Genomic DNA, 16021 nt, shown 5'->3' with positions numbered 1-16021 from the left:
GGCTTTGATTTGATTTGCTCTGCGGTGCAATCCACAATTTCACGGGAAAAAACGTGAAAATGACTCCCACCCCAGACGTGGCCGAGGCCGACGGGCAGAGACAAGTTTGTCTCCGTCCGAAAAAATTAAGAGATAAATCCTCCGTTGCCAAGCGTTGATTTACCGCTTGCTCGCGTAGAGACTTTTTATCCGCCAAACCTTGCCCCCTTGTTAGGGAACAAGGCGGGTTTTTAAAAACCGCTTGTTCTCCATTACTCCAATCACATTAATCAATAATGACTGTTCGGGGGCCTTGTGAAATCACTTTAATGCTAAATCCAGGCCACTGATGCTGTATCCACATGTATCATATGGCTTTATAATCACGAGGGCTCTGTGCTTGCGCCAGGTGGGGCTGGCGGAGCGGTGTTCTATGGCCTGGGTTGTAATCACTCCCAAATCAGACCCTAATGAATACCGGCACACACCGCACTGACGGAGCCAGGTAGGTCAGGGCTGCTGGGAGGGAGAGAACGATGGTCCGACGGGGGATGGACGGTAAACATGCCGTTGGGGGTAAACATGGTAGTAGAGTCAGTACGGTAGGGAGGGGGATCCAGGTACAGGTTGAACCTGGTCGGAGATGGACGGGTTGGGGGAATTATCTTTGGAAATCGGTTCCAAAGCCATGACTTTGACTCGGACCACGCGATCCTCTATCAGAGAGGGAAAAGCACGGGTTTGGGGAGCGAGGTTCAAAAATGCAGTGAAATTTTTATATGATGCTGCACATCATATGTTTGGATAAGATAGGGTGGCTATTTATGTGCGCCGTCAAGTCAAAGGCTTTGCGTGCATTGGGGAGTTCCACCGGGCGCCGTAACTCACTCTGTCCGCCGTACATTGCACCTCACATTCCCTTCCAGAAGTTGTAAATGTACATATGAAAGGTCTAATAACACAAGAGGAGAAACAGAATGGTATGATTTGTGGACTAATAGTGAAGCGCGCGAGATGCAAAGAAAGCCAACAGCTACAGATTTGGGACGGAGGCGGGAGGAACTCGATTCCCGGAAGATGCCGTGAAGGAGAGGAGGAGGTGCGGGAACCCTCCCATCGGATCTGTTGGGTTTAGGAAAGAGGAGGCTCCCCTTTGAAAACGCTCAGGCCCCCACACACATTAGCTTGTGTTGCAGCACCATGCAGCCTGGTGGCATGGTTGCACACCCCCACCCCCACACACACACACACACTTACATACCCAATTCTTTTCAGTTTCAGTGCAGACTCATGGCAATTAGCGTCCTTTTCTCCCGATTCTGTATCCACTGTGAGAACCCCCCCCCCCCCCCCCCCCGCCCCCCGGGTTGAGCTCTAATATGTTCCAGAACATCGAAGTAGAACCACATTTTATGAATGGATAAAATACACAAAGATAAAAGAGAATTTCTTCCCACTGGACAACACCATTCGACACAGGCTGGTACTGGGGCGGGGGGGGGGGTGGTTGGGGCGTGACACTTCAAAATATCCTTGTCAAATTACCGCTGCACGCCTTGATGCTGTTGACACTTGCTGTAGCCATGCCAAAAAAAATCCTATACTGTTGGTTTTTGGTTCTGAACATTTTATCCAAAGCCACTTTGGTTTAGCGCTTAGGGTTTTCAAGTCAAGTCAAATCAGGGCGTTTATGGTGAAATGCACAGTTAAAAACAATGAAATTCTTCCTTTGCCTTCCACTCTGAATGTCGTTGAAAATACAAGAAATACTTAAAATAACATATCAGAAGAGATCAATATGCAACATACAGCATCAGTATACAATATACACTCAGGCGACTTAATATCCGTGCAAAATGTATGTGCAGACAGTGGGTGAATGAGTGTGCAGTGTGTCCGTACTGTAAGTGTGTGTATGTGGATGTGCGTGTGCATGTGGCGATCGGAGGCCCCCCGACTTTCTTTGGGCCGCGCCCCGCCGAGGCCCCGCCAGGGGTTGAGCCTCGTGTTTACGCTCCCTCAGGGCAGGATTTAACACCTCCAGACCCGCTGGAAAAAAAAACTCTCCCGGCAGCCGCGCTGGCCCTGACGTGATGTTATCTCCAAACAGGGCCTGAGCCCTCGTTCTCACCTCACCGCCGCTGCTTGAACCGCTGCTCCCATTCGTCGCGGGACTCAGCGGCTCCGAAAAGACCCGGCTTCCCACATCTGAGAGCGGGGCGACTGGTCTCAGGGTGTTCGCTGATCCCCAGATGCCACCCCTCCCCATCCCCCCATGCAGGCTGCAGGAAAAAAATGTGAGGCCATGACTGTCTGTTCCCTGAAGCCCAGGAAGAAAGAACGGGGCGCAGGTTTTTAGTTGCGTGCGTGTTTGTGTGTGTTTATGTGTGTGTCGGCGGTGTCTCGTTCACGCCTAAGTGTGTTTGTACGGCAATAAAGTGTCTTGAGTGCCCAAATTCCTGCGTCAGTAGTTCCCGGTTTCACTCTTTGTTTTTTTTTTTATCCTCTCTCTCTCTCTCTCTCTCTCTCACTCCTCCCTGTGTCCGCGTCGCTCCGTCAGTCCTAGGCGTGCCACCCAGGAGCCTGTCCCAAATGTGCGTAGATCTGTGCGCCCAACAAACGTCGACAGTTTTGTCTTCTGGTTTCAGCGGGAGCTGGCACACTTATCACACAACCGCCTGTTTTACAAATATTTGCGGTGGTGGTAATCATTTTCCAAAATCGTTGATTTTATTTGTGGGTGGGGAATTTTAAGCCAATGTTAGAATTACATAAAATGCAAATGAGTTGCTTTTCCATCATCTGGGTTGAGGCAACAAACTCCAGTCCATGTCAATAAAGGGCTCTTATTCATAAGGCGGATGTGTACTGTGACACTAATATTGGCTTATCACAATTACTAGTATAACAACCAATCGTCAACAAAAATGTAAATATCATGACGGCTAAAGCTCCAGCTCATTTAACAGTGTTGCCATGCAATTGGTGCACTATGGGGGGAGAAAACACATACGGTCCAGGTAAACCAACACAGATTCAGATATTAAACTGCTGTTACGCTTAAATAGGTCAATCCCCGTTCCACCTCCGCCTCGTTCTGGGCGTAAATACCCGCGACCAAGCCTTTTGTCTTCCAGTGCAGAGGTCCTGGGAGCCTCTCCTCTCCCGGTTGCCGGGCTCTCCGCCTGGGCCCTGGCAGTGTTTTGCCTCTTGTTTTGACTGCGTCCGTCTCTCCTCGTGAGGTGCGGCCCCATCTCCGCCTTCACCTCTCATTAGCCGTGAGACACGCGGGCTTCCCCGGGCGGCCTTTCATCGCCGTCCCGCAAACCACATGCCCGACATCAGCACAATGGATCCGAAGCGGGGCTCCCGGGGCGCCCCCCCCCTCGCTTCCTCTCGATCCCTCGCCAACTTCAATGTGCAACGAAATGTTTTCTACACGCCCGTGCGCTCGGTAATGCTGCACACACAAATTAACTGTCAAGAGATCACAGCAAGCTAAACAAAACGAGGGCCGGCCAGGCTAATTGAATCTCTTTTTCCTTGAATGGTGCTCGTTAGGGCCCGATGAATAATTCATGGGGCCTGCACGGAGACGTGCATGCAAACGAACACGCATCGCTGACACGGACGGGAGCTCGTCAGCGCTCTCGCGCCGTGTCTAAGACTCTCTCCTGCCGACGAAAAACACTCACTCTGTTTTGAACGCACTCAGGCATGAACCCAAACACCCCTGCGTTTCGCATGAACGGAGGCAAAAAGGCCCTCTCCAACGCCCGCTCACGCAGACCTCCTCCCGACCGGCGCTCAGAATCCGGCCGCAAGTCACGTATCGCTTGATGAGGAGAGTGAAACGGGGGGTCTTCTTGGTGGTCTTCTTCTTCTTCTTCTTGGTGGCCAGGTGTTTTCAAGGGGTCTTGTTTCTCAGAGAACCTCTTCGCTGGAGATCTGCTGAGCGCAACCCGCCGAACGTTTTCCCCTTCCTGCACGGAGGCAAAATAGTCCACCAGACCACAGGCCAAGACGTCAAAAATCGAGCCGTGTGTTTTTACAATATTTGACTTATCCGCAGGACAGGCGTTTTGAAAACCTATCCATCAATGGCTGTATTGCAACCAGACCAGCGCAGGACCACACGGGGGTTTGGTGCGGCTCCAAAGCACAGGAACAAACTTCGCCTGGTCCGACCGGCACGGCCGGTCTCCGCGGTCTTGACGTCACGAGATGGATCAGAGGATTTGCCGGGACACGGGCGGATCACAGACGGACCGCCACAGGCCGGGGGTCCGGTCGGAGGCCGGTTAGCCGCGCAGCAGCGTGCCCTCCGGCCCTTCTGAGTACGGCCGCGAACCAATGAATCAACGAACCGAGACTGAACCCGAAAGGGCCAAAGGAGCTGTGTTCGAGGAAGATGCCGTACAGCTGGAGAATGAATCACCGCCGCATGAATCACATCCTCTTCCTCTCCTTCTCCTCTCTCTCTCTCTCTCTCTCTCTCTCTCTTGACCCATTCTGTTGATGGTTACATCCACAGCATGTGTGCTCAATCTCGGAGGGGAGATAGTCAGACGGAGAAATAAAAAAAAATTAAATAAACAAGTTGAGAGACTTATAGATGCGGAGTGAGAAGAGGTTGTTTTTTTTTTTGTTGTTTTTTTTTCCGGACCAAGAGGTTTAACAGCTGCCTGTCACCGTCCATGAGAAGGCGAGCAGAGCGAGGAGAGAGGGGCGGGCTCTCCAACGCGACGGTTGTACCTCCAAATGTACGCGGCCCGACCTCAGTTGACTCTGTGTTGTCAGACCTCGACGTGTTCAGTTATCTGAAAATGAACTGAATCCCTGAACGCAGCCAAAACATTACTCAGTGAAAAAAATGTCAGAGGGGCCGAGTTCCCAATTTCAGAAGTTTTGAGTAAGGAGATGCTAAACTAAAAGACAAAAGAAGCGTTGTTCTTCGTTTTAAAAAGTGACCACAGGCAAACCCCACTGGATTCTGTCCACCCGACGACTCTGAATTCCCTAAATGTTTACAGCGCATGAAAGAAATGCTTAAAAAAAAGATAAAAATAAAAAACACCCCAAAGTTGACCAGTCTCTGTGGTCGGGCGCTGTCTGGGTTTCTCTTTAACATTACGCGCGCATTACGGGAGTACGTTTCTGGAGCTTTTTCGTTTGTTTGTGTGTGTGTGTGTGTGTGTTTGGCTCCCTGCTGTGTGTGGCTTTTGTGCACGGCTCCCCCTGGCTTTCCCGCAGACCTGCACCGAGGTATTTTTGGGGAATACTGTGAAAGCGAAAAAGTTGACCCTCACTCCCCTCTTTCCCAAAACCCTTCCTCCTCCCGCCCCAACCCCCCCCCCCCCCCCCCCTCCTCCGGCAGAGGTAAATTAAATCATCCCATAGCCCAAGAAATGGCGGTGGGGGAGTTGTAGTGGGGATACCGAACTGGATACGGCTGCACGGGCTGATGGACGTGGAGATGGGAGCGGTGCACCGGCGGTGTTACGTGCCGTCGCTTTCACTGGGTTCCTTATTGCTCCCAGTCGTTGAGGTAAACAAAGCGGAGGCCAGCGCGAGGAGACGGGGGGCGGGGGGACCTGGCGATCCTTTTGTTCCCTGGAAGCACTTTGTTTTGGGAGAAATGTCACGGTAGCTAAATCAAGACGAGTCACACGGCTATGGGAAACAGACGGACTGCAGGGGGTGCGCCGGGATTGCGCCTGCGCGTCTGTTTCTCCGCCGCCCGACCGAAGACGCGGGGGCGCCTCGGGGAGCATTTGGTAACACTCACCGGAGCCGCGGCTGCTCCGAGAGTATGAAATGCGGTTATCAGATAAAAAGAACGCCAAGGCAGGCGGAAAAGTAGAGAGATGGAGAGAGGGAGAGGGAGAGAGAGGGAGAGAGAGGGGGAGAGAGAGGGGAGTTGATGAAGAGAAAGAACAGTTTGTGACAGATAAACAGCTCCGGGCAAACACACACGCGTCACACAGGCTGCACATGAACACCGTGACTGAGAAACGGCCGAGCCGATAGCTCATGTCAGTGAGCTAGGTGAGCTGTGCACGTGTGTCTGCCTGGTAGATCAGAGCCTGCATGTTTAAAGTATGACTGGTCCAACTATCGGCCCTCCGCGGTGACATTTCCGTACTGTGTAAGACAACTGCAGCCGCGTGCACTGTGTGTGCATGTGTGTGTGTGTGTGTGTGTGTGTGTGTGTGTGTGTCTGTGTGTGTGTCTGTGTGTGTGTGTGTGTGTTTGTCCGTTACACTGCACACCCATGTCTTTACTGATGACAGTCCATGCGGAGTGGCCTTGCATTCTTCCTGAGTGTGTGTGTGTGTGTGTGTGTGTGTGTGTGTGTGTGCGTGCGGACCTCTATAAAGGCCATGAGGACGTGTGATGTGACGTTGAGGGCCATCTTTCTCTCTTTGGGGGTGTTTCAGCGCCCTCGAGGTTGAAGGACGCCCTCTCTGCTCTCACGCTGAGGGATAAAAGACCCCATCCCTCCTCTGTCATTTCATCACCTCCGCCCCCAACTCTCTCCCCTTTTCCGTCCATTTTAAATACGACCTCCATGTTCAACTTCCGTTTTTTGAGCAATTATTTCTTCTTCTTCTTCTTCTTCTTCGAGAGAGGATACATGCTCCTTTGCAGGGTTTAGACCGTCATAACCTTTGACTTCTAAGGACAGAGGGGTGGGGGACAGGGTAGATCATGATATTACCACATGTACTCGATGCGTTGGTACATACATTAACACTCCCTTGCTCACATAAAACATGATCCCAAGGATCTCTCTCTCTCTCTCGCTCTGATATGTTTTGACCTCGTGTGCTCGGGATCCGATGAGCAACACCACAAGTCAAGGCTGAAACCACGGAGCCAGTCGTCCATGTGTGGGTGTGGGTGCATGTGTGCGATGGGGTGATTTTGGTGGCGTTTGTTTTGACACGCGGGTGTTTCCACCCAGAAGGAGAATTTAAGACACACACACACACACACACACACACACACACACACACACACACACACACACACACACACACACACACACACACACACACACACACACACAACACACACACACACACACACACACACACATTGCTCATGTCCTGTGCTGCCGCTGTTTTTCCCATTAATTCCTACGGTCACTCCGGCAATACATCAGCCTGTCATCGCCCGACACTGTTCCCCCTACGACTGTGCCACTCAGGACCAATCACACACACCCATTTCACTCGCCGCGTCGCCCCTACCTCCAGCCTTGGCAGCCAGCCGGCCGACGGGGGCCTTTGATCTTTTCCAAATAAAGGCAGAGCCAGCGGGGACTCCGGTGACCCAAATCGCATAATGTGAATCCCTGCTACGCCGCGTAGACGTGCACCCCCAAACGCCGCATTTGTCATGCGGAGACGCTGTGAAAGGCGAGACGGCCATCATTTGCTTCCGCCATCGCTCACGTACGCCCACTCGTGTTTCGGGGCTATGATTGATGCTGAATGTTCCCTCTCCCCTGGGTTTCCTGAGGGTCCATCTTTCCCGCGATATCCCTCCGTCCTTTCCCTCGCCACAACCACTCCCCGACACACTCCTGAACCGGGTCCGGGACACGGTGCAGGACGGAGGCCTCACTCCCGGTTGTTTCTCTCCTCTCTTGTATGAACATTGAGATTGAGACCCTCACTATGAAAGACTGGATTGAGCGGATGGAGCGCCAGCAGCTTGTGCATGCTTTCGCCCCGACTACAAAGTGTGAGCTGCCTCGGCGATCTTCTTTTTTTTTTACAAAATCTATAATGAGCCGATGTGAAAGGGGGGCCAGGAGAGAAAGCAAGAGGGGAAAGAAGGAGGAAAGCAGGAAGATGACGGTGGCGGCGGGAAGGATGCCGGTCTCTTTGAAAAGGGCCGGCAGAGTCAGGAAATGATTAGACAGCTACAATAACCCCAATAATGCAGATAAGGAAAGTATGTCTGCCGCCACAAGTGGTTAGCGTCAGGAGCGCTCTGCCCACAACGGTGCCTCCTGGGCTATGCAACCCCATACATATCGGGTGGGGGTGGGAGGATGAAAGGATGGGGGTGCGAGACTAGGGGGAATAAGGAGCTTGACGTTTAAAATGGAGAATCGAGAAGAGGGAGAAATCAGAAGAGTGGAGGGTTTTGGTTTTTTTTTACCACCAGACCAACTCACCATGCATCTGTGTACGATGGGGTACACCGTAGCCTACGACAGGCTAGAACTCCCCCTAAATCACCGCACCGACACCGTCGTAAATCACCGCTCTTAGTGAGCGGTGATTCATGGCTCCGTGGCAGCGGGAGGTCGCTGAATCGAGGTCTAGTCTCTGGTCGGAAGCCCCCGGAGCCGGTTCCCCCTGTGTCGCTCTCTTGCTGTTTTCACGACTCCACTGCAGCTCTCCATCAGCGGGAGAGGACCCGCGGCCCGACAGCGGAGGCGGCAGATGTAACGGCCCTCTCCGCGGATTCAAGGTCCTTTTGGAAGGCTCTTGGAACCGGGCCAGGCATTGAGGAATGGGGTCCAACCGAGCTTGAATCTCCAAAAAACCACGGCCGGGAGAGGCCGAGGGGGAAATTTATCTCGGCCATATCTCAGCTCCGGGTCTTCCAGCATGCCGGCGACGTTAAGCTGCGTCCCGGTTGGGTGTATCGCAGGATCTCTTTTGTCGTTTCTCTTTTTTCGATAGGTTTTTAGGTTTTTAACTGGTTACACCTGTCGACGGGCAGATGGTCGTGAAAGTGCGCAGCCTGTTGGGTGGTGAACTTGAACATCTGGAGCACCACACATGCATTCACCACACGGCTACACGCACACACACACACACACACACACACACAGAGACTTGCCGCTGCTGTTGTGCCAATGTACAAGTAGTCGATGCCAACGCACACACACACTCTCGCGCACGCCGTCTGCCAACCAATATAACCTCCCCCTCAAACGAAGCTACGTAGCCATTGTGCTTTCAGCCACTACCGCGACGTGAGGAGTTTAATGTTGTGTGTCTGTGTTTTTGCAGGACCTCCGGGAAAACGTGGCCGGATGGGGAGGCGGGGGGATCCCGGTAAGTCCACCACACGCAACGTTGTTTATTCGCTCTTTTCACTCTTTTCCTTTCCCCTGGAAACGCCAAGGCTTCTCAACAGCTCTCTGCGCTCTAGTGAACACCCGATAGTGAACCGTGGCTCGAGCAGGGATGTGCCGGGCCGCACCAGGCTTTTCTCCCTGTCCCTTCCCATTTGCGAGGACGCGGCGCGAGCCTTGTCCAGATGGTTGCGCTAACCTTGCCCACATGTCAGCTGTTTGTGCTGAGCAGTAGCAGCTGCAGTAATATAAGGCTAATGAGATTCTACCTTGCCAACATAACTACTAGGCAATTATTGTGATGGCTTTTTTTTTTTTTTTTTTTTTTTTTTTTTACCTCGGACCGCAGAGATTCATTCGGGAACCAAAACCCTGCGCATTACCGTGCGCATTCATAATCCTCGTTCCGCAGCGGAGGACTGACACTTTGACTCATTTTCCTATTGAATGCGTTTTATTGAGTGTTGAGTGTACTGTCCTGTGGTCTGAAAAAAAACACGCCAATATTTGCGTCGCGATTGGCCCGGAGGATGTGGGTAATCAGGAAAACGTTCAGGATCTGGTTGTGATTCATGGTTGTTGGGGTTTAGCAGAATGAGAACTCAGCTCCGAGAAAGCTGACTAAGTCAAGCCCTGGCGAGAAGTACTATGGTTCGCCGCCATGACAGGCACACACCTACTGTTTTCCCCCCTGAAGGACCGGTTGCGTCCCCGTGGTGAATTCTTCCACCGACTCTAAGGAATTTAACTTGGTTTGTGTGAGTTGGAGTGATGCGGGACTTGGAGCTTCGTCTAATCTCAGGTCAACAAAACCATCTCTATTTTTGACTCCCACAATTGGTTTCCTTTGTCATTCTCATTGTCCCCCCCCCCAGTCTTCCCAGTCACGTCACCATAAATTAGAGCTGAGGGACCTCTCAGTCCACCCAGTTACCCAATCGTCAGGACGGCTCAATCGCGATGTTTCGAATTTGGGTCTTAAGTCTTTCCAGCCGCCTCGCGCGATCTGCGGAGTTTGGGGATCAAAAGAGGGCCCGCGGTTTGTGTTTGTGTTTCTGCCGAGATGAGACGTTCATCGGTCCTCGGGGCGGGTTAGTCCCGAGCGGCGGCCTGGTTCTGTTTGGTTCTGTTTAGGCTCTCTCCCCGCTTGTTTACCTTCGCTCCCCTAATGGTGCGGACTGTCGTGCGGGGGCGGTGTGGCTGTTGCGTCCCGCTCCGCGTGGCGGACGGGCCCACGGACAAGCCGTCACACCCGGAGAGCCTCGGCGCTCCTCCGGAGGGAAAACAACAACAGAACCAAAGGGGAAAGTAATAGTAATTTGATTGATGGGACAGATAGAGGGGCCCGGGTAATAGGGAATAAGCAGGGGATCAGCGAACGGTGAGCAGCTCATTGGGGGCAGTAGCTCAGGAGGTAGAGCGGGTCGTCTCGTAAACAGAAGCGTGCTGATGTGTCCTTGAGCAAGACGCCTGACCCCCTAACAGCTCCCCGGCAGCCCACGGCTCCTAGATACGTCAGTTACTAGGATGGGTCAATGCAGAGAAATTGCAAATTTCCCCGTTGCGGGACTGATAAGGGGACATCAAAATAATAAAGCCTGCCCCCCTTCTCCATCACTGAGTGTCTTCCCCGTGCTTGTTTTCTCTCCTCCGCTCATTTGTTTCTCCCCCAGTCAGGATGCCCTTTTCGTCTCCCTTTGTCCTCCGCCTAAACCGTCCCAACACACGCGCGCCGGCTTGACCGCGCGTTCTTGTTTACCTAGCCGTCTGAGGCGGGAGGGTCTGGTCCCCCCGGCGGCTAGACGCCGCGGAAAACTCGATTGCCTCGGCGTCGTGCTGCGTAAACCCGACTGTGGGACATGAAGGCCCCCAATTAGAAACCCATATATTCCAGGGTTATTTCACTGGGGTTGCAATAGTCGATAAGTGCCCGCAGCCTGTCGTTACTCTATATCCGTTGTAGCACGTCTCCAGGCGGATTAGAGGCAAAGGCTTTCTTAGAGAAGTTTTAATAGAAACCCAGACCACTGAAACCCAAAAGCGGCCAAAAAAAGGACCCCCCCCCATCGCGCCCGCACCACCCGCCCCACCCCCACAGCTTTTGTTCACGGTTAAACCCCCGTACGGCAAAACACGGCATCAGAACATTTCAAATCAGATCGGCGGATAGCGGCCCTCGTTTTGTTTGGGGGGGGGTTCCTTTTATTTCCTGCTAACGGGAGTGGGGGGGACGTTTCCCTCCTCCTGGCTTTCTCGTCTCGCCAATAAACCCGTATCTCTCAGGAACCCACTCTTGACTCCGTGACTTCACATCCTAATGCGAAACACGACCCGTAACCCGGGAGTCACCCCCGCGAGTGTATCTGTTTATCATAAGGGCTCCACCGCAGCCTCTTTTGGCGAGGGCCCTAATGAGCGTGTTCCGCGCCGTATTTAGACGGTTAATTGCCGCCATCATCCAGCCCACCGCATTACATGTTTCTTTTTATTTTTTTTTTCCCTCGCTGCACTTGGTTCCCAGGAGTTGATTGCCGTGCAAAAATGAGCCTGCCATAATTAATATGCGCTCTGATTCGTGATTTTGCAAGAGACGTGTTTTCTTCTAACGTTGGGTTTTCTCTGTTTTTCTGTTTTTCTTTCAGGACCACCTGTAAGTACAGTCTGATCCCCTGTCCAGGTAGTGGTAAAAAACAACTGTGAGCTCTATACACACACACACACACACACAGAGCCGCCGCTTAAAGCCATGTTCTGTTTGTGCAACAAGGTAAAAAAACAAAAAGGAATGCGATTTGCATTATCTGGAGCTCACATACACACACACACACAACCACACACACACACAAACACACACACACACACAAACACACACACACACACGCACATTCACGAGAATCCTTCTAATTCATTATGTAACGCCAGAGGGAGATTTAACTAAATTGGTTAAACTGGGAGTCTGGAAAGTTTTGGAGACGTGTCAACATGTGTTAATAGACACACACACACACACACACACACACACACACACACACACACACACACACACACACACACACACACACACACACACACACACTCACACACGCACACACACACACACAAATTCAAACACACTAATTTTATCTCAAACAATTACACACACATACACATACACACACACACACACACACAAACACACACACACACACACACACACACACGCACACATTATTACACATTCAGACAGACACACAGCTTGCCAATAAATGGCCCTCCTCAGGAAAGGTCCATTTAAATGGTGTGTGTGTGTGTGTGTGTGTGTGTGTGTGTGTGTGTGTGTGTGTGTGTGTGTGTGTGTGTGTGTGTGTGTGTGTGTGTGTGTGTGTGTGATTTGCTTCGGAAACATTAACTGCTGAGTAATTCTCCTCTGTAGGGCCATAACTCTATTGACACAGCCACACATACAAACCACTCGCACACACACACACACACACACACACACACACTGGACACTGTTACACACTTGCTCCCGGAATATGAACCGTACACACACAAAAACAAGCATGTTTCAAGCCAAAAGTGTTTTATGGCTGTTCATTTCAAACTGGAGTGTATCAACTTGTGTGTGTGTGTGTGTGTGTGTGTGTGTGTGTGTGTGTGTGTGGGCGTGTGCACGCTGTGTGGAGTGGGGTTTTCCGTGCTCTAATTTGTCTGATGCTGCGTGTTGCTTTGCTCTAACCTCACCAGGGCAAGTCGGGACGGGACGGATACCCGGTAAATTGGATTTCAATTATTCACTTTATTCCTATCTGGTTCTTTCTTTGAAATACTGCGTTTACAAAATTATATTATGTTATAATTTTATTGATTCCCCAACAGCTTAATGTTTTTCAACAAAGACTCTTTAAAACATTGTGCTCAAGAAAGGTAGATAGATAGATAGATTGATAGATAGATAGATAGATAGATAGATAGATAGATAGATAGATAGATAGATAGATAGATAGATAGATAGATAGATAGATAGATAGATAGATAGATAGATTAATATTATTATTATTATTCTAATAGATCTAGATATAATACAATAGATATAATTATTTTAATTTTAACCTCTTCTGACATCTTCTCCACCCTTCCCTTGCTACTCTGTTAATGCCATCGGCGTATCCTGCCCTGTGTGCTTCTCTCTCACACACACACACACACACACACACGTGCACCCATCAACAAATCAACAAACAAATAAACAAACACGCTTGCACACAGAGCCAGGGATTAGTAGGGACTAACTGGAGCATCACTCTGGTTACATCCAGCTGCTGGTGAGATCACAGCAGCTGGTGGACTGCTGGTGGCCACTTCCCATTGCAGCCGATCGGTCTTCATCGTAAACATCCAACATCCCGGTCTCTTAATATTCTCGATGAAATCTATGAATTTGGGTTTTTTGGTATTCGTTTTTGGCATTTGTGCGGAAGTGCGTCTTCTGTTATGGGATTATGAGATAGGCAGAATGTATACATCATTGTTATTTAATTTATATTATAATATATTTATATTTATATTTATATTAATAATTTTATTATTATTATTAGTCAATTATTTGTTATATTGTTGGGGGGGGAGGTGTTTCTTTCTAGTTTTTGAATTCTATGATTTTATTTTATTTATTATTTTATTTTGTCAAGGGTTTAAGAAAAAAAAAAGGTGTTTTTGTAGCTTGAATGTTATTCTCCCTTGTAAGTCGTTTTGGATAAAAGCGTCTGCTAGATGACTAAATGTAAATGTAAATGTAATGTAAGGTAATTGTACTCCACACAATCTAATCTACTCTTATCTCATTTTATGTAATCTAATCTGAATAGATTAATTTATAGATTAACGTTTTTTTTATCGTCATTTATTTCTATTTTATTATTTTTGGTGGGTGATCCTCGTCCAGAGCTCATCATGTGGAAAGGAGGCTTTGCACTGAAAACAACTTGGGAACCTGAATCTTCCAGAGATTTATTGACCTCTAGTGGCGACTTGGGGAACTGACTCTTTTTTTTTTTTTTTTTTTTTTTTTTTGCGCTGCTAGAAACTCCATTAGTTCCCCTTACTTCTTACCTGCACTTATCCTCTCCATTCCATTCCAAACCTCGATCACAAGTGCACACACCAAATTCCAAAAGCATTGGGTGTCTTGCCCCGGGTGGGGGAGGGGGGGATGTGTGTGGGATTGTATCTCTGCACCCTGCATACCGTGCACCAACATGTTTCGTACCATGTTCCCTTTCGTGACGCCGCTGACACCCCCAGCCTGTGTTCGTGTGACCCCTTCCCTGTCTGGTCACCGGGGCGACCCACCAGCAGTTGCCTGGTGTTGTGTTCCACGGCGTCTCGTTGGGAATACATGGAAGCGCGCCTCCGCATGGAGGGGGGGGGGGGGGGGGGGGGCTCTCTCTCTCTGTGGCGTTGCCAGTCTGCCTGGCAGTGCATGGCCCTCCTGACGGGAAATGCCTGATGCTAATTACACACAGGTGGATCTAGTGCTCAGAACGGCAGGGAACTACGCCTTTCCACGTCCGTGTGTGTGTGTGTGTGTGTGTGTGTGTGTGTGTGTGTGTGTGTGTTTATCTGCGGTAATGAATGTAACAAAGCAGATGTGTGTGTGTGTGTGTGTGTGTGTGTGTGTGTGTGTGTGCGTGCGTGTGTGTGTGTGTTTGCTTCAGAGGGGACTTATTATGCTCCTTTTCGAAAAGTTAATAAAGGTCTCTGAGGTCCCCAAAACATGTTTTGAATTTTTTTTGCTGAGTTTGAGTTTACCACTCAGATGATGCATTCTAGCCGTTCTAACATGCCTCTAAACCATCCTGTTCCAGGACACTCTGTTTCAGTGGGTGGCACCGACCCCCTGACGCCCCTATTTCTGTGAGCCAATGGGGTTTGAGTTTGACTTCCGGGTTCCGTTGTATTTACTACGCAACTTTCACTGATTTCACCTCATCAGTCCACCAAAATCTCCTTCTGAGCAAATTTGAGGTGAGAAATAAGCAATCCAGTTGCTAAATATTCAATCATATTAGATCTACAAGGCTTCATTTAAAAAGTCCGACCTTCTTTGACGGGACACCATACGTCTACAATAGGTTTTGATTGGCGAAACACACAGCAGATGACGCGGTGTAGCCTACAGTCTATCTTCCGCATTCCTTTTTTTTTTGAGAAAGAAAGAAACAGCAGAATTATTTAAATGAAATTATTAAGAATTAAATTGAAATACCTACATTTCCGTCGTCTGCAGCTTGCAGACAGTTGGTATGAATTCCTCTTCCTTTTAAAAGATTTGTGCTGGTGTGTAAGCCAACAGAGCAGTTCCCAGCGGCGCTTGCAATTCTCCAGCCGTGGGTGAAGTTACTCAGGTGGAGGGTGGTTATAATTCTAATGAGGCCCCATGTGATGTAGATAAGGGCTGTAAAATCTGAACGGCTTGTTTCATGACATATTTTCTGAAATAGACGTCTCACAAAAAACAAACTGAGTTGTCTTATTTCACAGTTTGTGACAATCAGAGACCCACATGTATGTGCACAAGCACTGGAAAAGTGAGTTTTGCATAATAGGTCTCCTTTAAATCTGTTTATTCTGGATCTACTGTATGTGTGCGTGTGTTGAAAAAAAATACTTTCTGTATTTGTGTTGGTATTGTGGCCGTCTTCCTATCCGGTTCCGTGTTTTGAGCTTGTTTTGTTTTCTTTGGTTTGGTTTCAGTGGTCACAGCATAAGCACGTCTTTGAATAAGTCCTTAAATAGTTCTGCACTTATCACACGTTTTGCCCATGTATCCAAAACAACAGTGCGGGCCAATGGGGCTGGGGCGGGCGGGGGCGGGCGGGGGCGGGGGGGGACGGGCGGGGTTGTCAGGGGCGGGCGTGGTCTGGGCTGCAAACAAGGGAGTTAATAAAAAGCCCTTCA

At 49.9% G+C, this 16021-nt stretch overlaps 1 protein-coding gene across 1 annotated transcript in view; it reads left to right on the top strand.

Moving 5' to 3' along the window:
- The window catches only part of LOC307235606 (uncharacterized protein), a 117016-nt gene that overhangs the window by 75083 nt on the left and 25912 nt on the right, over positions 1-16021 (top strand). The window contains exons 3-5 of the mRNA XM_080007745.1: positions 9018-9062; positions 11725-11732; positions 12809-12835. Of these exons, the coding sequence (XP_079863871.1) occupies positions 9018-9062; positions 11725-11732; positions 12809-12835 (80 nt within the window). The remainder of the gene's footprint in view (positions 1-9017; positions 9063-11724; positions 11733-12808; positions 12836-16021) is intronic.

The sequence above is a fragment of the Zeus faber genome (genome assembly GCF_960531495.2).
Source record: "Zeus faber genome assembly, chromosome: 10".
In the NCBI taxonomy this organism is placed as follows: domain Eukaryota; kingdom Metazoa; phylum Chordata; class Actinopteri; order Zeiformes; family Zeidae; genus Zeus; species Zeus faber.
The sequence above is the reverse complement of the archived record's forward strand: the minus strand, read 5'-3'. Positions and strand labels throughout refer to the sequence as shown.